General features: G+C 56.1%; 7 protein-coding genes across 7 annotated transcripts; 6 read left to right on the top strand and 1 right to left on the bottom strand.

Annotated features, from left to right (window-relative positions):
• Positions 1-507: 507 nt before the first annotated feature.
• On the top strand, positions 508-4,385 carry B0H18DRAFT_1124331 (uncharacterized protein; the record flags this gene model as incomplete). The annotated part of the gene is made up of 7 exons (XM_048034837.1): positions 508-631; positions 1,318-1,361; positions 2,785-2,885; positions 3,281-3,509; positions 3,566-3,776; positions 3,988-4,217; positions 4,287-4,385. The coding sequence occupies 7 exons, from the start codon at positions 508-510 to the stop codon at positions 4,383-4,385; spliced, it is 1,038 nt and encodes a 345-aa protein (XP_047887654.1).
• On the top strand, positions 4,287-6,326 carry B0H18DRAFT_1038689 (uncharacterized protein; the record flags this gene model as incomplete). Its single annotated transcript, XM_048030464.1, has 5 exons — positions 4,287-4,620; positions 5,427-5,518; positions 5,571-5,695; positions 5,753-5,838; positions 5,887-6,326. Coding segments are annotated over exons 1-5 (626 nt in total), but the record flags the coding sequence as incomplete, so codon positions are not given.
• Positions 6,327-7,598: 1,272 nt separating this feature from the next.
• On the top strand, positions 7,599-8,644 carry B0H18DRAFT_74226 (uncharacterized protein). Its single transcript, XM_048039231.1, has 2 exons — positions 7,599-8,054; positions 8,103-8,644. Exons 1-2 carry the CDS (start codon positions 7,860-7,862, stop codon positions 8,526-8,528), a joined length of 621 nt encoding a protein of 206 aa, XP_047887652.1. The 5' UTR covers positions 7,599-7,859; the 3' UTR covers positions 8,529-8,644.
• B0H18DRAFT_74210 (uncharacterized protein) lies at positions 8,645-9,191 on the top strand. The gene is made up of 2 exons (XM_048039230.1): positions 8,645-8,892; positions 8,955-9,191. The coding sequence occupies exons 1-2, from the start codon at positions 8,760-8,762 to the stop codon at positions 9,149-9,151; spliced, it is 330 nt and encodes a 109-aa protein (XP_047887651.1). The 5' UTR covers positions 8,645-8,759; the 3' UTR covers positions 9,152-9,191.
• Positions 9,192-12,099: 2,908 nt separating this feature from the next.
• Positions 12,100-12,602, top strand: B0H18DRAFT_1124328 (uncharacterized protein; the record flags this gene model as incomplete). Its single annotated transcript, XM_048034836.1, has 2 exons — positions 12,100-12,457; positions 12,523-12,602. 2 exons carry the CDS (start codon positions 12,100-12,102, stop codon positions 12,600-12,602), a joined length of 438 nt encoding a protein of 145 aa, XP_047887650.1.
• Positions 12,603-15,535: 2,933 nt separating this feature from the next.
• On the top strand, positions 15,536-17,512 carry B0H18DRAFT_1215123 (uncharacterized protein; the record flags this gene model as incomplete). Its single annotated transcript, XM_048036617.1, has 5 exons — positions 15,536-15,617; positions 15,672-15,883; positions 15,948-16,269; positions 16,641-17,361; positions 17,423-17,512. The coding sequence occupies exons 2-5, from the start codon at positions 15,673-15,675 to the stop codon at positions 17,510-17,512; spliced, it is 1,344 nt and encodes a 447-aa protein (XP_047887649.1). The 5' UTR covers positions 15,536-15,617; position 15,672.
• A 58-nt stretch (positions 17,513-17,570) lies between these two features.
• Positions 17,571-23,723, bottom strand: B0H18DRAFT_1038667 (glycoside hydrolase family 13 protein). The gene is made up of 16 exons (XM_048030463.1): positions 23,356-23,723; positions 22,946-23,091; positions 22,310-22,896; positions 21,672-22,260; positions 21,103-21,623; positions 20,862-21,046; positions 20,641-20,817; positions 20,490-20,586; positions 20,393-20,437; positions 19,898-20,288; positions 19,373-19,840; positions 18,800-19,314; positions 18,662-18,748; positions 18,286-18,608; positions 18,146-18,226; positions 17,571-18,092 (listed from the first exon to the last, which is right to left on the bottom strand). Exons 1-16 carry the CDS (start codon positions 23,593-23,595, stop codon positions 17,886-17,888), a joined length of 4,659 nt encoding a protein of 1,552 aa, XP_047887648.1. The 5' UTR covers positions 23,596-23,723; the 3' UTR covers positions 17,571-17,885.
• Positions 23,724-24,049: the final 326 nt, after the last annotated feature.

The raw sequence follows: 24,049 nt of genomic DNA, 5'->3' as shown, positions 1-24,049 counted from the left end.
AACGTACAGTACGGACGCGTTCCACAGTCAATCTGTTAACTAGTAGCCTAGCCTACTGGGGGACAAGTACTGTATGGGGCATACGGTAAGTCCCGTGAGGGGCTACTAGTTACGGCGAAAGTCTCGCTGATCTGTCCACAGGGAAATTCTGGTTCAAATATTTTGGGATTCGCTCGGTTGAGGAAGTGCCACAATCCGAGACCGTGCTGTAACCTCGAATGTCCGAGATATCATTCTGATAGACTGCGGGTCTAACGCCGCTGCATTCTGAACGACGGTTTAGCGGGTCGACAGCGAAGCGCTGCACGAATCTTATCGCGGACTACGACCCCCAAGACTGCGGTAAAGCGGCAGTGAATGGCGATCGACGCGGTGCAGCGGGAGTACGACGTAGCTGTACATGTGTAAACGCTCAACGCGCCGCGGAGAACGAGGAGATGCTAGAAGGAGTAGGACGAAACGGGGCTAAGGACTTGAAGGTGTCCAAGGGAGTTGGAAGGGAGCATTATGGGTCTCGTGGCATCCCTCGCTGTCGTTAGTGAGGATGCGTTCAAGCGCTCCTCCCTCACGTACTACGGCTCTGCTCTTGCACTCACTACTGACGTTTGCCCCGCGAGTTGGCTGGCTACCGGTGCGTATTCACCGACATGGGCAGGCCGCCCGTAGCTTACTCACAACTCAGTAATAGGTTTACAGGAGCTTGGCGGTCGGAATCGCGCCTGCGTGATGGTTATGCATAAGGTGCTATAGTGTTATGACTATCCTTTGTGATCTAAGCTTCCGAACTGACACCCTCTGACACCGCGAGACGTCAGACGGCGTGTAGCTTGCTTTCCGATCCAGGAGGAACGTATTACACTCTACGTTAGAGGTAGATCTCGGGTGATGAATATCGGGCTATGGTAATTATTTTGTTCCATCCAGCGTCGCTGAGGCCCCTATGTAGACGTACTAACTACCGTGCTAGGCTCTCCCTTCCTTCCGTCTCGGTCTGTTCGCTGCGCATGTCAGGGTCACGGTATTCTGGCTTGCACTGTGCAAGATGCAACAGTCTCGGGGACGCCAGCGATATTCAAGCCTGTCTGCCCGTGTTCGCACACACGCCGTATTGACAGCCATGTCGACGTTCCATCATGCATTGGGCTTCGATGTTGCGCCTTTCTACTCACTCCAAGCCACACCGGTGCCCTAGGTGGAAGCCGGCTCTGTCTTGGGCTCTTGAGACGGACCATCCATGTGGACGCCACATGCACGGATGCATGTGGGTGCCACATGCTACATATAAAGCGAAGCCGTGGCTAACTGATCTTGGAACAGACGACCATCATAACAGGTCTCCCGCAAATGCCTACTTCAATGAGGTAAGTTTTGGGCCCTTCACTCATGGGTCAGCAGCTAAAGTTTGCTCAAAAGTGGGGCAATGGTTTACTGTATCAGTGATTACCGGGTAATGCCCATTCACGAAGCCACTGTTCGTCCTGATGGCGGCGTCCTTATCCGGGGTTTCTGATCGTCAAACTTCTTCCTGGTGATGAGTGTGAGTCTAGCCATCTCTACCTTCGCCACTCTCGTGAATTTACAATTACCGCAGATGTTTTCCTCGTGTCAACAGGCAGCGCAGCGCACGATCAGCCGAACGCCATAACTCTTCCGCGCGTCGCGAAGGTTGTGACTATAGAGGTAGGAACGCGGCTCTCCACCTGAATTCGTAACTAAAGAGATACTATCCAGCCTTATTCGATCATTTGCTGGGCCGACGAAAGAACAGGCATGCTACACAAAGTGAGGTTCGGCAATACCAAGGAGTTTCAGTCGCTCGTAGGGCTCTGCTTCAGCACCCCAGTTGAGCCTTCCACGGTTGAGCCTTCCACGGTTGAGCCTTCAAGGCATGCCTTCTGGCATGCCTGTATCGTGCTTCTTCTCTGTTGGGTGACAGGCTGTGTGTTCGCGTTCAAAGTGTTCATGACTGGCTATTAGCTCTGGATCGCCGCCGTCGATTCAAGTTTGTAGCATGTATGTCGATGTCTGCGCAGACCTCCTCCTCTTCAAATAATCTCTTCTATCGATTACGAACATATATTACACAACAACCCACGTACCGGGGGTTGTGCAGTAGGCTTGACGACTCCCAACCGTCTGCGATGTAGGTACGTGCCTGGGACTACTCTTGCCATATTGGGTAAGTATTCCCTTGCGAGGCCATGCCCCCGGGCCCGGCGCCAGTGCTTATGTTCGTTGACTCTCGGCTCTGTTGAATGTTCGTCTTTGAGTTATTATTGTCTTACCTCGAAGGCTACTACTGGTGAGATGTTCAAATTTGTCCTTCTCCGATTCTGATGTGAGTGTGAGCTCTGAGGACACATTGACGAACTGTGCCGGCGCGCGTCCGCCAGGCTTGAGGGGGCGAGTTGGGTGATCTCAGGCTCGAGGAGATGAACAAAGTGCGTGAGTGGACGACCGCCGGGTCGTGCGGAACGAAGTGGCTTATGACTGTGGCGCACTGGGAAGGTCTCGAGTAGACGAATCGCACAGTGGCCCAGGGAGTAGATCGACCGAACCGGTCAAGGACGCGAAATCGTATACACGCCACTGCACATACAATCGCGTGCAGAGAATCTACGACAAGGATAAAGGTCGACCTCGAGACCATCGTCGCCCAGGACGCCTTCAAGCTGTCTGACTAGGAGGCCCGCCGTCGCCTTGAGCAAGTCTGAACATAACGTACGTATCTGTAGGTTCATCGTATCCCTTGCCTTTGCATCCGCAAGTCTCATATGGCGTTAGATCCTTGTCATTCATGTGGAACAAGCTTTCCTAGTCATAGAGGGTGCAGCGCTTGTCGCTATCCTTCTGTCGAATGGCGAGCAACAACCCCTGGATCGGGAGTATGTCGTCAGTATCATCCTCCTGCTCGCAGACTCTGATACATCGTCCCCGCCGACTGCCGCCGTCGACGTCTCGATTCGATCATGCTGCCCTCACGGGCGAACCTCTTCACCAGAGCAGGAAGATTAGTGATTGTCGCTGCGTGCTGTACGTGTAATCCTATACAAGTTCGCTCTCAACGGTAACTAACTGAGAGTGTGCGTAGGGGTTAGCTTGCAAACGGGGCGAGACCGAGGGTGCGGTGCTCTCCACGGATAACTGGTCCCAACGTGCTCTTCATTCTACACCGCGTCGCTCGTCCGGTCACGACTACGACTTGCAAGAGTCTCGCCATCACCGACACTTTCTAACTGTTCCCGCCGTAAACACCGTCGCGGTCTCAGCGACATCACAGAAGACCCGTACCTTCCGTTTCGAGAGGCATCGACCCTGGCGATGTGGGCGCTCTCAGCGACACCTCTCGCGCGCTACCAAGCTCCTCGATCTCAAGCCGCTCAAACCCCGTTGACACGCGGGCCGAGATCACCTACCGCGAGGAATCGACCAGCTATCTTAAGTTTGGTACCAAGGGCATGAACGGCACAATCGTCGAGGTTTGCCCGCGCAAGAAGGCCGAGGTGCAGGTGACGATGAGGAGATTGCCGCCGGTAGTTTGTGTGCGTTCGCCTTCTCCTACAAGGAGGTCGAGGGCCATGATTTTGAGGCTGAGGGCAACGCATTCGATCTCATTGGTCGCCTCCCCATCTTCGACCCTCTCTGCTTGGACACCAAGCAGATGCTCGGCCAAGCACGTCAACGCCCTGTCCTCCGTCTCTCCTGGTCGCGAGGCGCAAGCCCACCCCAATCAGTATGCTACGCCGATGCGCCCCAGAGCCAGCACCCCGTTACAGGTTGCGTCAGCCAAAGAACAGCCTGAAGGCGGATCCTCGACGCTTTTGGCGCCTCTGCCTGCTGCCCGCTTCGACCTCCGCACGCCACAGTCAAACACTGAGACGGACTTGCACCTCAAATGACAAGCAGAGTCGATGACAATGCTGCGATTTCATTCAAACCATGAGAGCGGGTATGGCTCGGGTTCTGACTCCTGATGTGCGTGCGCAGACGACAATGAGCGGGCGCTTTTCGAGGGCGGTTCTGTGTCCCGGACGCCGCTCCATTGTGCTAAAAGCAAGGTCAAGGTCAAGTCGCCTGCGCTCGAAATGTTCACGAAGACGGGGCAGATGAGCAATGAAGAGGTCGCAGAGGCCGTTTCACCGGGCGGGCACGTCACGAAGCGACGTGCGCATTCCCGCCCGGTTGAACTGCTAGAGTCGGCGCAGGGCGCAGTTGTCGTAGGTTTTGAAAATTAGTTATGTGCTTTCTTCAGCTCAGGCCACTGCGATTAATGATGTAGCCCACAGGCGCCAGCTGTTCCACCCGTTAGCGGGCCACACAGCGCGAGCTCCGGTACTGTTCCTCGTCTTCGGCGCGCGTCTACCAGCTCTACGAGCGGGTCTTGAGTCCGATCCCAGGCGTGGAAAGAAATCGTCGAAGACAGGCGCTGTCACAAGTCCCCGCCCCAGTATGAACATCGCCGTTATGAAAGAAACCCCCCAGCGACGGAGTGTTCACAGGCGTGCAACCCACAGCTACGGCGGCTCAACTGGGATGCCTTCTGCGTGTATGTGGCATGAGCGCGTAGCCTCGTCACCGTCTCGTCTTCCAACTCCCGCAAGAAAGACGGCTCGTCGGAGGGTGAGCACGCCTTCCTTCTTTAACGGGCCCCCGATACATCATTCAGCTTCAGCATCGCTTCTGCGATGCCCAGCCCCACGAAGAGACAGAAGCGCAAGGCGCCTGCTTCCCCGCTGCAGAAGGAGTTCAGGCCACGCGATTCTGGAATCGATCGCTACTCCAGTGACGAGGACTACGGCGGGTTCCGCTTGCATGGCGGCGATCCGTTTTTACCGTCGATGCCCCGTGGTTCAACCTCCCTCAGCACTGTCAACTCATCGGAGAGCGATGACTAGGCTCTGATTACACCTGGCTTCGGTCCCAGCCCGTCGTCTGGCTGTCCTGGTCTCGAAGTCAACATTGTCCATCCGGGCGATGACTCAGACGCCATGGAGGCGTTCATCGATCGACCGAATATGATCGACGCGGCACCAGGGCAAGGGCTTGAAGGTGCCGAAGAGAGCATGGCAGCCTTCGTGCCATCCCTCGCTGCTGTTAGTGACTATCGCATTCAAGTGCTCTTCCTTCGCGTACTTCTGTGCTCGTGGACTCACTAGTGACATCTTGGGGACACCAGCAATGTTCAAGCCTGCCTGTCCTCATGCACGCGGTATGGTAGGTCGGCGTTCTGGCATCCGTTAGTAGTTGATGGTGCGCCCTTCTGCTTACTCTGAGCCATAACGGTGCCCTCGGCAGAAGTAGGTTTTGTCTTGGGCTCTTGAGCCGCTGCTCGAAGGACAATGCATGTGGGCGCCACATGCACAGATGCATGTTAGCGCCACATGCAGTATATAAGGCGAAGCCGTAGCTAACCGACCTTGGAACAGACGACCACCATGGCTTTGTTCTTCCCCCTCGCCACTGTGCTATCGCATGTTCGTGCTGTTTTAGGCCTCCCGCGAACGTCATCTGCAACCAAGTAAGTCTTGGGCTATTCCCTCATGAATCAATCGCTGAAGTTTGGCCGACAGTGGGGCAAAGGTGTACTATGTCAGCGATTACGAAGAGATCCTCACCCATGAAACCGCTCTGCACCTTCGTAGCGGTGCCGCGACGCCCGGGTTGCTCTTCTTCATCCCACTCACTGATAATCATTGTGAGTTTGACGCTCCCTTCTGCCTCCCCCGATCTGGTGAAATGACAGCTGCCACAGATGTCTTTTTCGGGGTGACACGCCACACTGTGTACGACCAGCTGGTCATAGCTCTTTCGCACACCGTGAAGGTTTCACTGAACGAGGTACGAACATCGCTATCTATTTGAACACAGAGCTGAGAAATTCTCCAGCCGGAGTTGACCATATGCTGGGTTAATAATGCGCAGGCGTGCTGCACAAAGCGAAGATGCCCACTGCCGCGAGTTTTTGGTCGCTCGCGGGGCGCTGCTTCAGCGAGAACGACAAGGATGCTCGCCCACAGAGCAACAAGCCCTTCTGGCGCACGTTCTGCAATGCCTGCGTCGTGCTCCTTCTGTGTTCCACGACTGGCTACCTGTTATGGGTTGTGGCGGGCTATTTCCTTTGAAATCGTCGTAGCATATATGTCCTTGCCTGTACGGATCTTCAAGTCCATCTCTTGTAACTGTTCTCTATCCGATCACTGAATGTGCATATGAGTTGCGAGCACTGGCAGAGGTAATATTATGATGACACCACATCTCGAAATTGGAGTCATGCGAGCCGTTGTAAATCGCAACGAACATAAAATGCTATCATGAAGATATTCACACCTCGTTGGATCGGCGAGCGCATGAGCGTACGGGCCGTGGGCGTTGGGTGGGCGGGCGAAAGTGTATGGGCGAGGTCCACGACGGAGGTGATGTGCGGGCGTGCGGGATTATGGATGTCAGAACGTTTGAAAGCGCAAACTTAGGGAATGGCGGCCTTCTTGTTCGTCGACGCACCTACTCACTGTATGGGCCCGGACTGGCAGGCAAAGTCGTGAACTGTACATCGCCTGCAGTTGCCATTTCGGGTAATCCAGCTAATTTCGCGCATTGCGAGTCGCGCTCGCGCCTCCCCCGCGGCGCCGATACTAGTAGATCATCCCCGTCGACATCGGCCTCGTACGTTGCTACTGGTGAGACATTCGACAGATGCTTCCGTCACTCTAACTGATCTACCATATATAGTGGACAGCTCTATAAGGCTCTATGTGCCTCAGTCCGTCGTGATGGGCGATCTCAAGGTGAAGGGACAAAGGTCGTGAGTGTGGGCTCCATAGGACGCGGGTGGCCATTACCGCGCGAAGGTAAGCGGCCAACATGACTCGTAGATGGATGGTTAACGAATGAGATTTGTCAGACGGTCAAAGGAGAACGCGACGACTGGAGGGGGTACCACCGTAGCGGTGATTCAAGGAGCCGTCGAAGCATATTGGGAGACGGACGGAAGCTGTAATCGCCGTGAAGGTCTCAAGTAATCGAACCGCACAGTCAGCCAAGGAATTGCCGATTGCTGTGGTGGAGCGCGAGGATACAGTTTTCCTGACTTGTTCGCCCTCCCGACCACAGGCTGCTCTTTCTTATTCTGTCCCCTACCTGCACAGGAGGCTGGTTCTACCGAGCTGGTCAAGGATACCGACCTAACACACTCTTTCTGATCCTCTTGGACGACCAGCACACCCCTTCTCTCTGCTCGGGGCTGAGCACCAATCTCTGTCGCCATACCACCCCGAGTTGACCTCATCTTCGCCTTTCGCTCCTCTCCAGCAAGAGTGCCATCTAGACGCGATGCCGCCGCGCGCGAGAATGCAAGGCAGGCAGAGCGCTAATAGACAAAGCTCCTACATGTCCTCAAGACGGGCGGCTTGCGTGCTGTCAGGAGCGGGGAGAAAACGACTGGCAGCTGCTAGTTCTCATACTATGTCCACAAAGTACATTAGCACGGCTGACACAGCGTGACCGGTGAGTGGATATCGTGTTAGTATGATGGACGCACTGACAGCCCCGGAACAGACCTGCGGCCTCCATACTGCGAATCTTGCCGCCGTGCTTGATCTCACCTCTGTATTATTGCCTTCTGTCGACTCTACGACTCATTCTGAATCACGCATATGTAACATCAACCATAAGGACGGTGGCCTGGGCGCGGCGCCGGGCTCGAGCAGCTGAGACCGCATCGAGTCGGTCATGGTCGGTCATGATACTCCGTGGCACCTCTCATACTACACGGGATCCTCCATGTTCATCTCCGTCTCCGGCGCGTACTATAACTTCTTTCACGAGGCCTACTCAGCGGTCTACTCGTCCGTCCTCCTGCTATGGTCAAGAGCCTTTGTCGAGTCTTGGTGGAGACCACAAAGCACACTCCGTGCGGTGACGGACGCGTGGTTCGTTTCGCTTTGAGAACCACGGCGCGCGAAGTACGTGCCTATCTCGTGGCAGAAGAAGGACTTCCGGATGCTCGCTGGGCTGCCTGTACAATGCTCTATGCTGGGCCTGGAACCCACTTGATCGTATGTTTATCCCCTCCCTGAACTGCGCTCCTCTGACCCGCCTCGCAGTCCTCCATGCCAATCATCGTCGTCCCCGTCCTCGTCCCGCGCTTCCTCAGTATCTACCACTGGTATGTCCTCTCGTTCACGAAGTACGGGCATCAGTCGAGCCACGACGCGTCGCTCACTCAAGTCGTTCACGCTCGCAGGCATCGCCGACTGCCTCGGTCCCGCTATCTCCGCGTTCATGTACGCGCCCTTCGACGAGGAGACGATGGCGTTCATCCAGCGCACCATCGAGAAGGATCTCGCGGCGCACCTCAACCTGACGTCCATACTCTACTCTGCTCTGCCCTCGCGCGCGATCGCCAAGGTCACGCCTGCCTCCGCGAGTGCTGGTGCGGGTGCAAGCAGGGCGGTGGGCAAGGCACCGAGCTTCTGGGAGATATACAGAACGAAAGCGCCGAACAACGTCGCGCCGGCGTGCCTGCATGACCCGATGTTCGCGATCACGGTCACGAATGAAGCCCTGAATGCGTTCCTTGAGAGCGGTGATCATCGGTCTCCCGTACGTCCTCCGCGCTGTCGCTATGCTCCGCCCCTAGAGCATCCGCGAACGGGTACGCGGATTCGGGCAAGAAGAAGTGTGTGTCGTTAGAGGATGAGGCGGATGACAAGGGGGCAGCGCCGGCGAGAGAACGGGAGAAAGGGGAAGAGAGGGTGTTTATGGAGGTGTGGAGGCAGGTCGCGCTGCCGCCGTATGAGTTGTTTACAGGTCATAACGAGATGGTCACTCAATCTGGGTATGTTACGTGCGGAGGCGGAAAAAGCATTGGACGCGAGGACGAAACGGCTACGTGTGGTACACCGATCTGGCAAGCTATTTGTTCAGGTTCATATTGAGCTAACACACCGACATAGTACCTAGGCGGAAAGATCACTCGTTTCATCGGGTGCGGAGGGTTTTCGCGATTCAGAAAAGGTCGACCGCGAGGCCATCGTCGTCGGGCATGTCCTTCACGCCCCTCCGGTTGGATCGAAACGGTCTGACTGGCAAGGAGTGCCGATCGTCGCCCCGAGTTGCTCGGCGGGAGCATGCCTGTGTCAGAGGAACGTAATTGTTAGTTCGTTGCTATTCTCTCCATCTCACTTTCCAGCGTCATGTGTGTTAGGCCCTTGTCATTCACATGGAACACGCTTTCCTAGGTGCGGCGCTTATCGCTATCCTTCTGTCGAATGGCGAGCAACAACCCCTGGATCGGGAGTATGTCGTCAGTATCATCCTCCTGCTCGCAGATTCTGATACATCGTCCCCGCCGACTGCCGCCGTCGACGTCTCGATTCGATCATGCTGTGCTCACGGGTGGACCTCTTCACCAGAGCAGGAAGATTGGTGATTATCGCTGCGATCTGTACGTGTAATCCTATACAAGTTCGCTCTCAACGGTAACTAACTGAGAATGTGCGTAGGGGTTAGCTTGCAAACGGGGCGAGACCGAGGGTGCGGTGCTCTCCACGGATAACTGGTCCCAACATGTTCTTCATTCTACACCGCGTCGCTTGCCCGGTCACGACTACGATTCGCAAGAGTCTCGCCTAGATGAACCAACCATCCCTGTTCGGACGCCAAGCAAGCACTCGGCGACCCCATGGCACGCCCTCGACTTCAAGGTCAAGGTGGTTATCGGCGACCAGCTCGCTCTCCGCGAAGGAAACTGATCGTTGTCTCTGTCTCAACGACCACATCCCCGGCCAAAGTGCTCAAGGACGCTGTTGGCGAAGACGTTCCGTTCGACGGGATGATCCTCGACGCCGACAGTTGCGCAAGGCCTCTCCTCCGAGACCAGTGATAGTGCTCACGCCCCTCCTCCCGTGCCAACGTCGGTATCGCCGTCGGGGGTGCCACCGATGCAAGCACTCCAGATCACTGAAATTTGATTGAAAAGGTCTCTACACCGTCGTCTACGTTTCCTAATTCACCGCGTCAGCAATCGCCCTCATCAGCACAGCATGAAGACGATGTTCTACGACAAGTCGCGTTTGAGGGCGCCTTGCCGCAGGCGACGAACGACAGTTCCTTCCACCCGATCATCTACCGCCAGGAAACCTTGCGAACACTCATCCTCGTCAATCGTGCGGCGATTCTTCATAGGGAGGCCGTCATCGGTCGCATCTCGTCAAAAATCGGTGATGCGGGTTCCAAACACAGTGCGTCCATCTTTTCACGAGCGGTAGACCTCAGCTGAAAGCAATTGCGCGTAGAATTCCCGTCGATTGTCGATCGCCCGATCCTGCGGGCGCAGGAGCGAGTTCGCACGGCGGTCGTCAAGATATGATGATCGACGACGAGGCAACAGAAAACCGGAATGACCTGCAAGTCACGCAGCCCGTGGAGCACAGTATGGTGCGTAAATGGGCCTACGTCTTCGATGAGAAGCTCCGCGTCCTCGAGGAGTATGGGCATCAGGGCGTGCATATCGCTGTTCAGGCCACGTGATTGCTGTATGCGTAAGGCACGTCGGACGCCTAGCTTGTGTCGCCGTGCTGCCACCACTGATGCTTGAACGCAGCTGCAGTCCTTGAATATGGACCAGCTGGCTGACGGGGACAACGACAGTCGAAGTGGCGACCCGTGCGCATCTTCCGCTCAACTTCAGATGGCCGTGGCCGCCGCATCTGCCCCGGTTCTGACTGGCTCTACACCTCCGCCAACGTCTGCGCCGTCAGGCACTGGATATACCTCGCGTCCGGGGTAGCCAATTTCACAAAACGGTGCGTAGCCGGAGGTTAAAGGGTTCACCCCGGACGTGAGGATCACGAACTCTTTCACAAAGACAAACGGCTGGATGAAAACGAACGATACGCCGTCGCTTGCTTGGGCTAGTGTTGTGAGTTGCACTTTGTTCGATATTATTTGTGCGAACGCTCAAGGGGACACGCTTGCAGATCAACTCAAAACGTTCATTGTTCGCGTGCAACTACACGTCCATACCTGTCCTCCTTCTCAACCTCAATCTGTCTAATCTCACGTGGACCTCACCTTGCTCCATCACGTCGTCGCGCTGCACTGCTCGCTCTGCTTTGCGTCTGTAAGCTGACGATTCGCGCGACATCGCACTCACCTGGAAGTCCGGGAATCCATGAGTCAAGCACGAGTATGAACACATCGCCGATACCAAGAGACAAGAGCATCCGCAGGTGTTCCCTGGGTACAAGTTCCAACCGGTGAAGAAGGAGGACAAGGAGAAACGCAAGGAAGAGGAGAAGGCTGAGAAGGCGAGAGTGAAGGAGGAGCTGAAGAAGGCCAAGTCGCGTCACGTACCGTACGTTCAGCAGGATCTCTTCGTCCCGGGGCCGCCTCCCCAGCTCCCGCAACCGCCTTTTGTGCATCTCAACCACCCCTACCGCCCCGCGCTCTCCACCACTCTCGGCCGCCTCGTCGCCGACCTGGACGCCCAGTCCCTTGTCTGTCGCTGGCGACTTCCCGGGGGAGGACGACGCGCAGGACGTGAAGATGTCCTTCCCTGGACGTCCGTCATGTTGCCGCCGACGGAGAAACGGCCACGGGCTGGGAAAGGAAAGCAACCTGCGTACGATTCACGCATGCCCCCGCCTCTCGTACCAAGCAAAGTGTAGCCTGCGCCTGTGTCGCTCACGGCCGAGCGCATCTCGCCCCCCTGGGCCTCGAGTTCGCAGACTGTCGAGCTACCCATGGTGGACGCGTCGTCTGCCTCAACATCCGCTCCCGCGGATGCTCCGAACATCGTAGTATCTGCAGCAGACTCAGGATCCTCGTCTGCGGAGCTGAAGGGAGAAGACTGCGATGGATGTATCGAATGATACTGGACCGTCGAACATGGACCCCGACTATAGGTTCATGAACTCAACCCTTTTGGAGCTGATGGGGTACGTGTTTTTCTCGTCCACCAGACGCGTCGTGGCCTTCACTGATCGACGTGTGAGCTACAGGACATGATGCAGTCCGGCATGCCTTTGTCGGACCTCTGAGGGCTGGACTGTGTCCAACCGTAGGCCCTGGACGACGGCTTCAGCGGCGCAAACGCCAATGCTACGGGGGGAGCCAGGAGAGTACGAGCTTACGCCTGTCCAAATGACGGAGTTCAACGTGTTCCCGCCGCCGGGCGCGAACATCGAGGTCGGCGTCATGACCGGGCCCCTGCGCACGCACTCGAGGAGGTCTACCTACGTGTTCGCGGAGCTGCTCGACGGGCTCGACTGGTCGACCATGTCTGGTGGATCGATCTTTGGCTCCTTGCAGAGCGAGGGTGCCGACGGGGAGGCGGGAGGAAGCGGAGACGGGATGGACATGGATGGGGTTGACGCGAACCCGATGCAGGAGCTGCGACGGAGCGTTGATCAGAACAGCCTTCGGTTTCAGGGGGGCTTCAGGCCGGGTTCTTGCTGTATGTGCTAGGTACGTCGGATGCCTAGCTTGCGCCGCCGTGCAGCCACTGATGCTTGAACGCAGGTCTCACTACTGGTGTGGTCGTCGACACCGGTGACGATTTCACGATGGCTTCGCTCTACTGCATCTCACACGTTGGCTGAATATGGCTGGCCGGGACGTAACGCGGTATCTGATCAAGGTTCGGCTCATGCGAGGTACACGGTCGAACAAGCGGGTGACTTTAAGACTGTCCGAGAGATCCAGGAGAAGCTGTGCTATGTCAGGTGCGTGAAATCTGAAGAAAACCAGTCGGAAGCCATTGGACTCACCGTCAGCTACGATATGTACCTCGACATAAGACTATCGGAGGCAACAGTCCTCGTGGACGCAGTAAGTGCACGTCGATACGAGAGTTTGTGCGTCTGCTCACAGTGCGTCCAGCTGCTGAACGGCTGACTGATCAAGAGCGATTCGCAGCGATCTAGTGCATGTTCCGGCCACACCTCGTAGACGTTGAGCAACCGGGCGTATCAATGATGCTCTTCCAGGCCATCCAGGATGCCGTATCGTGTCCTACGTGTACCATGGCCTGTGAAGCTGGCTGGAGAAGGACATGGACCAACTCTACCTCATACAAGTGCTCGGCGGTGACCCGTCGCGCGACGGCTCAAGGTATGCTCCACACGTCCCGCGTATGATGGCTATGCCGAACGTCGAACGTCCTGATAATCCCTCATAGAAATCTAAGACTCACTGCGCAGAAAACGCATGGCGTTCCTCGGCGGTGTAGTGCTCGCAGACATCTTGAAGAATCAGGAAGGATTCTGGGTATCGCACAGGGAGTCGTTCGGGCAGGCTCCGCTCGCTAGACAAGCTGACGGCGGGGTGAACGGTTCCGCGCGAACTGTGTTCCGTTCCAGCGCAGGTAGGTCATGTACGTAGCTCCCTAGTCAGCATCTCATGAGCGCTGACTCGCGACTGCGCTCACAGTTCAGTCAAGATACGCCATCTTCCCATATGGGGGTGGCGCCGACATGCACGAACACCACCTTGATGTGATTTCACTCAAACACGCCCGCCATTTGTGTTGCAAATCTGCATGAATCAGTATGCGAATGGATGCGAATGATGTCGTGAATGGACGCAAGTCGCTTCTTCGATTTACACGAGTGGAGGCGAATTGTCTTTGTGGGTGGAGCGAATTGTTTTGTGAGTAGGGCGAATCATTTGGCGAGTAGGGGGCGAATCATTTGGCGAGTACGGGCGAATCGTTTATGGAATATGGGCGAATCGTTTGGCGAATCGCAAACGCGTTTGACCGACACAGAGAATTTCTGGCCGCCTAACATAGTGACGAACCATGCAGTATGTCAGGCTTCCGAACATCCATTCTGGGCTTTCCGTATTTGGCCGCCTTACATCACGCCTTTTAGTGGGCCGAACATAGCACCTGCTAGGGTGCCGCAAATACATAATGCTCGGCCCACGTACATTGTCCTTACATCATAAATTATATCCGCTTTGTTCTGGGCCCGCACATGGCTTCTGGAAGGGCGTCGCGCATTGCGCGAGCATTGTCCTAACATGCTCAATGATCGACCTCTGCGCGGCCTCCTAACATGGCGACAAACACGACCAATGTCGTGTCACCTGACATGCGGTGTTTAGTCTGCAATGTGAGGGCCTCGAACAAAGAGCGTGACATTTCCACTTTTCGTCCAGTGTTAGGGGGCCTTAGTCCGCCGCTTACTAATCTACACGGTCTTCCAATGTTAGGCCAATGTTAGGCGCTGCCACAACCCAGTTTGTCCCCAGTGACACTGGAGCAGACTGGAGCGCACAAATAAGTTGTGCAAGGCGAGGGTCAGGTGCCGCGTCGTTATGTAATTGATCTGCATTAATTGCTGCATAATCGCTATACTTACTCCTTTAGTATGGGTACTTGTAACCTTTCTCGGCACGACATCCACGAGACAATTATCACCCTCTCCCTGCTCTCTTGCATCTATTGGGCCAGGTCCGACCAGCATTGGCGAAGCGCGCAGCGATACCTCTGTGAATGAGGACGGGCCTTCAAGTTTACAGCCACAGTGTAGGTACTTTGGGACATCCACGATCGAGAACCGAGAAGTCATTCCGTCGGCGTCTCGCGTGGTACACAGTGACCCATACCCGGTGGGGCTGAGGCATATCGTATTCGGAACGCGTAATCTAGCAATCTACGGCACCTGAGTATCATTGCAATTGAAATAACTGAGAATGAGCTAAAGTGAATTGAGAGCTGAAGTACTCACCGTGGTCTCTTCGAGGCGCATTACGGTAGGTGACCAAGCTGCTGGTAGTCGCGCCGCTGTGGCAAGTTGCTGGTAAGCGGACTTCAGCGACTCATTAACAGAGCCTGTGGACTTGAATCGACACGCCAGAGTACGGAGTTGTATAAAGACAGTGAGACGTCGCAGGTATTGCAAAACTGCAAAGCTAGCTTGAAGACCCGCTATAGCAACGCTGCATGCAGCATCGTGACAACGATCACATGATCGTGTTCGCGTTACGCGTCTCGCAAGCTCGCGAGTCGCGACCCCTTCTCCTGTGTGTACCTGCACTTTCTCTGGCTTTTGCATTGTTTTGTACCGCAGCCAACAGTTGTTGTCCTCAGGCCACGCTTGCATGTGGGATATGACTCCGGCTTCCAGTGACTCCGGTCGTTCAACCTGGAGCTGCATATGGTATTGATATGGTAAATCCTCTCCTTTGGGTCCCTCGCAGGTTTGGGGAGTTGAATTTGCTGCTGCATCTCCATTCGGACCTTTACAGCTGTTCCCAAAATGGGAGGCTCTACGATGAACAAGTCCACTGTGACTCAGGCGGACTCGGAATGTGTCGGTCTTGCCAGTATTCCCACCAAGATTGGACCATATGCATAACTGGCAGCGTCGAGGGCGAGCTATACTACGGCGGGTGGCTGAGGTCGAACGGCAGAAGTCACCTCGAAGGCAAGATCCGCCGCTCTCCGCCCGTGTGCACGATTTTGGTGAGAGGCCTCTCGTTTTGGCAATGGAAGCAGCTGTAATGGTGACCGCAATCTGTCAGTGCCCATGAAGGCGCCCACTTATCGGCCCAACCTGCCTCGCTAGCACTGTAGCAGCCCCGCAGTACATTGCGACTTATCCGTGAAGGTATCGTGCTCTAGTACGCTCTGTTTTTATTACTTCAATTCAAGTTCTCCCGAGGATGCGCTGGGCGACGAGGTTTACCATCCTGAGTCTCGCAGTGATAGTCGATGCCTCTCAGCAGCAGTTTCTCAGAGTACCCGCTAGCGTGAACCAATCATGGTTATCCCGACCATGGGACGAGCGGCCGAACGGGGATGCGACAGGCAGCCTCATCTTCCAGTCCTTAGCTGGTCTAATGCAGATGAAGGCAAACTCAAAACACCCGCGAGGTATGTTGCAAAGTACTAGTCATAAGTTGTGCTGAACACGAAAGATTACTGAATCGCTACACAGGGCATGCCATCGTCCGTGCAAGCATCCCTCCGGGCACGCTGCTCTACCACGGCCGGCCAACGACAGATTTCCCCGCCCGGGATTGGATCGCCTTCGACCCTGAGCACTCGCTCCTCTTCACCGGAGGCCCGAATGGCACCCTGTTCACCTTCACGACTACGCGCGAACTCACGCTTCTTTACTTTGACGGTTGCAGCGCAAACATGGCCGAGGGCGTCGTCGATACGCAGGACTTGCTCTTCTTCGGCCAGCTCAAGCACAAGCCTAGGGGCTGGACGGCGGAGCTAGAGCGGATCCAGCACGGATGCGCGTGGGGCAAGCAGTAGGGGTTGATGGATTCATCAGGATGGAGTTCAACTTGTGAGCGCGGTCTTACCTTCTGCAAGGTTTTCTCTGACTCGCTTTCAGCGAAATCATGTATTGTAACTTTTCAGATGGTCTGAAGCTCGTCTCCGCCGTGCCAGCGGTCACTGGCGGTTTCCTAAACTTCTTCACCCTCCGGGAAACCGGACTACATTGCTCCTCCCGAAATGGAGCCTCGTGGCTTTAGCTACGACCCCTCTAGGCATGACAGTTCAGAAGCCACTTTCCACGGCCTACGCAGCACAGAACACCAAGATGACAGTCTAGAAGCACCCGATGGCCTGAGTTTGGCGGGCCGCCCTCCGCTAATCCCGCCTCCTGGCTGGAAAGGCACACTTCCCTTCACCGGTGGGAAGTCAAACGCGCCGGGACATGGCACAACAACTTCCCCGGCGAGGTGCGCGTGCACCCCGACCCCTCCACGCTCATTACTTTCTTCGACCCATCCTTAACCTCGCTCGTCGAGGCGCGGCGCTCCTTGACGCGCAACGAGTACAATGCCGGGAATGCCTCTCGCGAGGACGTCGCCCGCGTGCGCGCGGACGTTGCTGAGATGGTCGCACGCGAATCCGGGGCAAGGAGCGGTGTGGACTGGGTGGACCTCGCGCGCGTCATTGAGGACAGATTCGCGGATAGACTGCCATATCTGCAACACCTGCTGCACCAGCCGGTGGTGAACGCGTCGGCGCAGGCGGCTGCGGTGCGCAAGCAGCTCATTGTTTCGCTCGTCCCGTACATGCACCGCGGCGCCATCGGTACACCTGAATGGTTTGTGGACATCGCGCACGGATGCGCGGCGCGGTTCACGGAACGCTTGCCTGTGTCGAGGTTGACGAAGCAGGAGCATTTGCTGTTCCACGCTGTGGAGGAGGTGCTCCACGAGATTTGCAGAGTGTATACTGGGGCGTGGATGGATGTATTCGACGTGGAGGCCAAGAGTACGGAGGTCGCAGCGCGCTTGCTAGAGAAGTGGAGCGGCGAGTTCGACGCGTTGACCGAGTGGTTGGATTGGCCTGTGTGGATACAGTGTCGTCCTGCTTGCGATGTGAACGTGAGTCATCGGTTCTTTGGCTTAGCTGCTTCTCTGCTCACGCCTTCCCGTATGTATACAGGAGTATTGTTATGTACCGCAAGGTCGGCCTTGGGGCCATCTGGATGACCATGAGCCACGGTGTCTACTATTAGAGGACGAGACGTTCTGATGTTCATTGCATTGGATAAGTTACTTGCGACGTTCAGGAGATGCTACGCATTCACTTACTAGGGTAATTAGTCGTGTCTTCATTCCTCCCAGTACTTGAAACGTCGTGGCAAGCTGTGTTTCAGTGAGATTATCGATGATGTGAGCGTATCGGTGATGCTGAGGTGGTACCAGGATTCAAGTTACTCCTGATTAAGAGAGTCAAAGCCATGATCGTGGTATGCGACGTGCTTATGGTGTATCATTCAAGTACGACGTGTCTGACTGCGGTACGAGTGATACAGTATTGGCGATGCGACAGCTATGGCTAGGTGGGAATGAGGACACAACAAGTTTGCGAGAGTGTAAGGAGAATATTATCCGTGCCCATGCGATCACTTCGTGGCCTGACTCAATTTGTGCACCTCTTCCAGGAAGTCAAGTAGGGTACTCGCGCTCCACGCCTGCGTGTTGCACGAGTCATGGCAGATTTGGCCGTCCTTGTTCGTCAACTCCGGCAATCCTGCCCAAGGATCGTTTTGTATATGCCGGCGGGATGTAAGGAGTGAGCGGTGAAGCCGGTGAAGAGTCTCGGTAACATCCTATGGAAAGGCATATCAGAAGAGTTGAATATAGAGAAACCGTCGTAGCTTACTGTCTTGCCCGAGCCTGCTTGAATGTCGAAGTAGAGATATGCGCGTAGGAAATATCCAAGCGGCCAACCCCATTCAGGACCCTGCGATGAGCGTGAGTCGCCGGAGCGTCACACAAAGATCAATCGGGAATGGCGCGTACCTGGTGGTAGTTGCGTCCCTTCGCAGTAGCGGGGTCATCGCTGTCGTTCGAGTTGTCGTAATACGGCCTGTACTGCATGTCATGCGGATCCAGAGTCTTCATGCCAAGTGGTGCCCGCAGGACCTGATCGGCCAGTTTAAGCGCATACAGAGCATGCTCGGGGTCAAAGAGCTCAGGCGCAACCGTCATTGCGATTGGGAAGTTCGCTCGGAACTGGTAGTCTGACCACTCCCTCCCAGGGCCGGAGCCGTAGACGTCCTTGTAGATACCCCTACGATTGATGATGCTTGGGTTGACGTTGTACTTTGCATCGTCGGCAGGATCTGTACGGTCGCACTTCAATAGGACGTCGTGAGGCATGTTCCATACAACTTACCCAGTGGAACATAGTAACAGGCCTCGAACGAAGTCTGCAACAGGTTGCCCCATTCCTTGTACGTGACCAACCGCCGCTTCCCATCGACTGCGCGATCCACATCAATACTTTCCATTACACCAAAAGTGTGTCACTCACTCTCAGCTTCGACTCCCTTGAACGGGAATTTTCCCTGGCTCGATAGCTGCGCGAGCCATCTCAGCGTGCTCTTCAGCAAACCAGTGATCTCCACCGGTGCGCCATCACGAGATGTTCCTGGCTTGCCCTTGTTACCCGCCTTGACGGACTCGCCCATCTTGTCCATCCACGTTCCACAGTTGTACTCGTTACCCCCATAGATGATACCCGTCTCCCAGTCCACACGGATATCGATGTTGAAGCCTTGATCGCTCATCTGCATGTCCAAGTTGGGACCCGCGTTGTACTCGCGGAAGGATATACCATCGGCATGACGCTGAAGAACCTCCTGGACAATCTCTGCAACCGTACTGGAGTAAGCGTACGCCCTAGCATCATCCCATGGGACCCAGGTATCGTCCTTAGGGAAGCGGCGCTTGACAGACTCCGATAGTATAGCGAGGCCGTCCGGGGCGCTGTTAACGTAGTCCTGGATATTCTGAAGCATCCACCAAGGAGAGTCGCGCGAGTTGTATCTGCGCAATAAGTGGATCAGACATATATCAGCATCCAGAAATATAGACCGAGGCATACCGTGGGTTGCGAACAGAATCCAGCAAGTTAGGAATCAGACCATGCTTCAGCGTCGACGCAAAGGCCAGTATGTGCGCCTTCGCACCAGAGAAGTTGCCCGTCGTCAAGAAGAGTCCACGGAGTGAAATAAACACATCGCGACCCCAGCATCGCGCCCATCCGGCGGTGAAGTGAGGCAACCCAGCCGCCAGGGAGGGAGTTGGTTTGCCAGGGTCGAGCGAAGCAGACTGGACCATACCATGCATTTGTATCGAGCACAGCGCAAGGTCTTGCGTGAAGGAGTGGCCCGTCGAGACAAAGTCGGAGCACTGCTCAATTGCCATCCTGCGTGCGACCTTGTATGCCTCTGAGATGACAATGGCGAAGTACTTCGGCCGCAGGAAAGGGGGGACGCTCTCCTTGATCCGCTCGGCGCGCACCTTGAACCATTGTGCAGGCTTCTCCAGGTTTGGGAACGTTCCAACTTGCCTAGAGCAATGATTGTCAGTACCCGAAACTGGATAGCCTTATATCACTTCTGCTTACTTCGACAATCGCGAATGTACGTATTCAAGCGCCCATGTTCCTTCGCGCAGATGGGCACAGAGAGGATGTCCGAGATCGTTGTACCGCATGATATGCCGCAACGGGTGCATCCAGCCCTCCAAACCACAATACACCAGGCCATCCGTTCCTGGGATAGCGTACGTGCCGATATCGCCGCCGGTCGCATCCCGCTCTTCGCCATCCGCGCGGTGCAGCATGACATTCAGGTCGACGAGGTCGAGGTTCGCGAACGCCTCTTCCGCGCCTGATGCGCAGAATAGATCTAGGGCCTGGTCAAGTCCTTGCAGCTGCGTCTCAAAGACCATGAAGCTCCCAGGCGGGAAGTACTCGGGCACGGTGACCTCGCCATAGGGCCCCTCGCCATCCAGTCCTTGTGACGCCACCACAGCAGGCATATCGACAAGCTTGCCAGGAAGACCCTTCAGTGTCTTCGGATCCTGCTTGATCTCATAGAGGGGATGTCGATGTGGGCACCGTAGATGAACTTAGCCTTGGTACCGCGAAGCTTGATAGGGTTGACTGAAGTAGGGCACATCGTTAGCTCCGCATCGAAGACGACGCATAGACTCACTGTAACCACGATCCTTCGATCCCTTGGAGAAGGCCGTATGCACAACGAGTAGGTACCCCTTCTGAGTCGAGGGCTGCACCCGATGTATGACGATGTACTATGAACCCAGACCTGATCAGCCGCATATACCACAGACAGATGGAATACTCACATCATTCTCCTGGTGGACATGCCCTTCCTCGAAGCCTCCAAGCGCCATCTCCGTATGCAACGAGTTCAACAGCCTTTCGCCTTCGCGATGCCGCTCTTGTCTCCGAACTCCCGTCACCTCGTACTTCCTGTTCTCGCCAACGAGGTTGAGGAGTTTCGGGTACAAGTCGTCGAAGCCCTTGACCGAGCCAATGGCAGACCACGAGAACGTGATGAGCGCACCCGTCGAGAGGCGTCCTCCGCGGACCGCTTGTCAAGGTACGTCTCATTGTCGTGCGTGAGGTCGTAGAAGAGCGCGTGCGGAGCTGAGCCGTTGTGCGGGATGACGAGGCACGGGCGTGTCGGTCCCTTGCCTGTCGGAGGCGGAAGCTCCTCTTTGCTCGTCACGCAAGCGCTGTCCATCGAGCCTGTATCGCAAATCGCCAGTGAGCAAATCAGTTGGATGGTTGTGATTGGCACTCACCAAGTGGTTTCCCCAAGCCATGCCTGTACAATAGCCTCGAGAACTCCTTCGGGTCCCAGGCGTTTCCCGCCTCCCGGACCAAGCTATTCAGCCCCAAACGACTCACAAACAGCTTATCCGTCTCCTCGCTCCCCGTGAACAGCTCCGCGCACACGTACAGGTCCGGGTTGACCACGCGCGCTGCGTCGAGCATGTACACGCCCACATGCAGCGGCGTCGAGTGGCAGTTGTCGATCCGGAAGCCCGAGTACGTCTTCGCGAGCGATGTCACGTACTTCTTCATGTGCTCCCAGAGCCACGGGTTCGCCTCGGGCGAGTCATCGTACCGTAACTTGACGCAGTCGCCCCAAACGATGACCTCGCGGCGCAAGTACGCCTTAGACGGCGGAAGCGCGAAGTTCGACAGAGGGTCGGCGTTCCAGATCCAGCCGTTGTTAGCGACGGAGTACTTGGCGGGATCAAGAGGAGTGTTCGTCTTCCGCAAGTGAAGACGGGTGAAGTACGTCTCTACGAGAGGCGATCTGCATGTTTTGTCAGATGGGATCCAGGAACTGTACATCAACACTCACTGTTCGGTGATAGGACCCATCTTCGGACCATGGTCATCCAGACGAGTGTACCTCAACCTGTTCTTAATGCTGTCCAGCGCGACGCTAGTGTCTTCCTTCCACTCTTCATAGAGCGGCACGTTCAACACGTCCACGACCCTGATCCACGCATCCGCGAGTGCGTTGACATCGTTCCCAAGATCCACGAACGCCGCCTTCACCAGACCAGCTGCAACCGGTCCATCAACATACGTCCCCAGCTTCTTCTCCAACTTCTTCAGCCCATGCACCTTCCCAGATGCACGAATGATTTCAGCCAGCTCCGCGACGGACTTGTACACAACGTCTGCGCCATCCCAAGCTGCCGCATTTCCACCTGTGAGCGCAGTCAGGACGGCCTCACGTTCCCTCTTGACGTCGAGGGCGTAGTACTGCCACATATTCAGGTCCTTGATGTAGTCCTGAAACCCGCTGATGAGTCGATCGATGTCATCTTGTGAGCCGACGGTGGTCGGGAGGCCCTTGGAGACCAGCTCCTTGGAGAAACGTATGATAGCGTCGTCGAGCTCGAGTGCCGGGGTCAAGTGAGGCGTGTTCGCCGGGCTATAGCCTGGGAGCTGGTCAATAGGGCTAGCATGGGCGCATAGAAGCCGACTCACCGGCTTCGGGGTGTTCTAATAACCACGGACTGTCATTTGCCGTGTGGTTCAGCACGACGTCCGTAAGGCTAAGCAGCCCAAATTCATCCCTCGCGATCTTGAGCAGTTCTTCGACCTTCGCTACGCCGCCATCAGAGCCAAGATCCTTCTTTCCGCCCGCGAACATCGACGGCTCGTAAACCAACTGGTTGCGGATCGAGTACGGACTATTGCTCTCGCCACGCTCCTGAAGAGGCGTCCAGTGGATCATATTGTATCCTCGCGCGCTACTCTCTGCGAGGTACTCGCGCCAGCCTTTCGTGTTGCCCATCCATTTCGAGACGAGCGTAAGGATGGAAAGCCCATCGAGTGGCAAGTTCACATAGTCGGACTGTACAGAAGCGCCTTTCTCGGAGATGCTACCACCCTTCGAGAGAATGGGCGTCCGCGCCTTGGTTCGGAGGATGGGGTCGATGTTGAAGTAGCCCTCGCGACCCTTGACGCGTGTACCCGGTTCCTCGCCGTCGTATTCCACCCAGTATGCAAATGCACCGGCATGGGAGATTGGCAGATTGACATGTATATGTTTGGAGAAATTGATAGGCAGCCTGAGACTAAAGTGAGCACACGAAGGCGCAAGATGAGGGCGACGCGTACTTTCGCTCGGCAAACCGATCGCGGGCGAAGACGCCACCATCGAGTGGAAAGTTGGTCTTGAATACACCGTTCTTCGAGGCGGGGGTACCTGCATCCAGTGATACACGGAGGACATACGGAGAGATCGCCGGAGGGAGGCGCATATACTGAGTGACTAGTCAGCATATACTCATTGGAAGTAGCGCGATCACACAAGGGATAGACCGGGGTGGTGCCAAATGCTAAGTGTTAGCGAGACCCAGAGTGCCTTCGCGGCTAGGGCACGCGTCCCCGCTGAAGATCAGTCTTCGTCTCCGGTATCAGACGCAAGCACGAGCCAGCACAGACAGGTATCTTCTGTCCATCGCTGCTCCTTATATGCGCATATAATGATGCTGTCTATGCGGCCAAAGAGATGATCGATACTCAACAGCTCGGTCTTTGCTAGGTCCGCCATCCGGTTCCAACTGCAGTTCGTACACATGGACCGGTTTTTCCCCCTGCTTGAACGCCGACTCGAAGAAGTCGATACCCTCATCGGCGGGCGTCTTAGGCGTCTTTGGTGTCTTTGGCGTCGTGGGAGACGACCCTGCGCTGCTTGGACGCGACGACGACCCACCCATCTTCGGCATCTTGAGCGAGCCCTTCAACTTCTTTGTCGCGTTGGGCATGGTGGGGTGTGACAGTGAGCGGGTGAAGGTAAGATGGAGACAGATGGGGACGCGTCTTCGACTTGGGGTTTTATTCGAACCAGGGCGGCGCGCACGCGAGGACCGTGACAGCGCCCGGCGATACCCTGTCCTGTCCTCATCACAGGCATCGACGCGTTCGTCCTGACGTCACACACGCGATCCCGGTCACCATGTGCGTGGGAATCCTACCCCGCAACGCGCCCGGGCCTCGATCTTGCCTCGATCTGGGGCCGCGCCGCGTGACGTGACGCGCACGTTGGTGGCCGCCATCACGCGTCACGCCCGCCCGCCAGTCCCGAACGGCGAACACCCGCGGCGACGATCGCAGTCCCGCAGATCGCAATCTCGCACCAGTCCCCTTGCAGACCCACCGTCGCCCCGGGGCCGCACCGAGTCCGCCGCCACCGCCATCGCTGTTGCCGTCCCTGTCATC

Source organism: Fomitopsis serialis (genome assembly GCF_022376445.1).
Source record: "Fomitopsis serialis strain Sig1Antser10 chromosome Unknown B0H18scaffold_120, whole genome shotgun sequence".
NCBI classification, from domain to species: domain Eukaryota; kingdom Fungi; phylum Basidiomycota; class Agaricomycetes; order Polyporales; family Fomitopsidaceae; genus Fomitopsis; species Fomitopsis serialis.
This window is presented reverse-complemented; position numbering and strand designations above follow the sequence as displayed.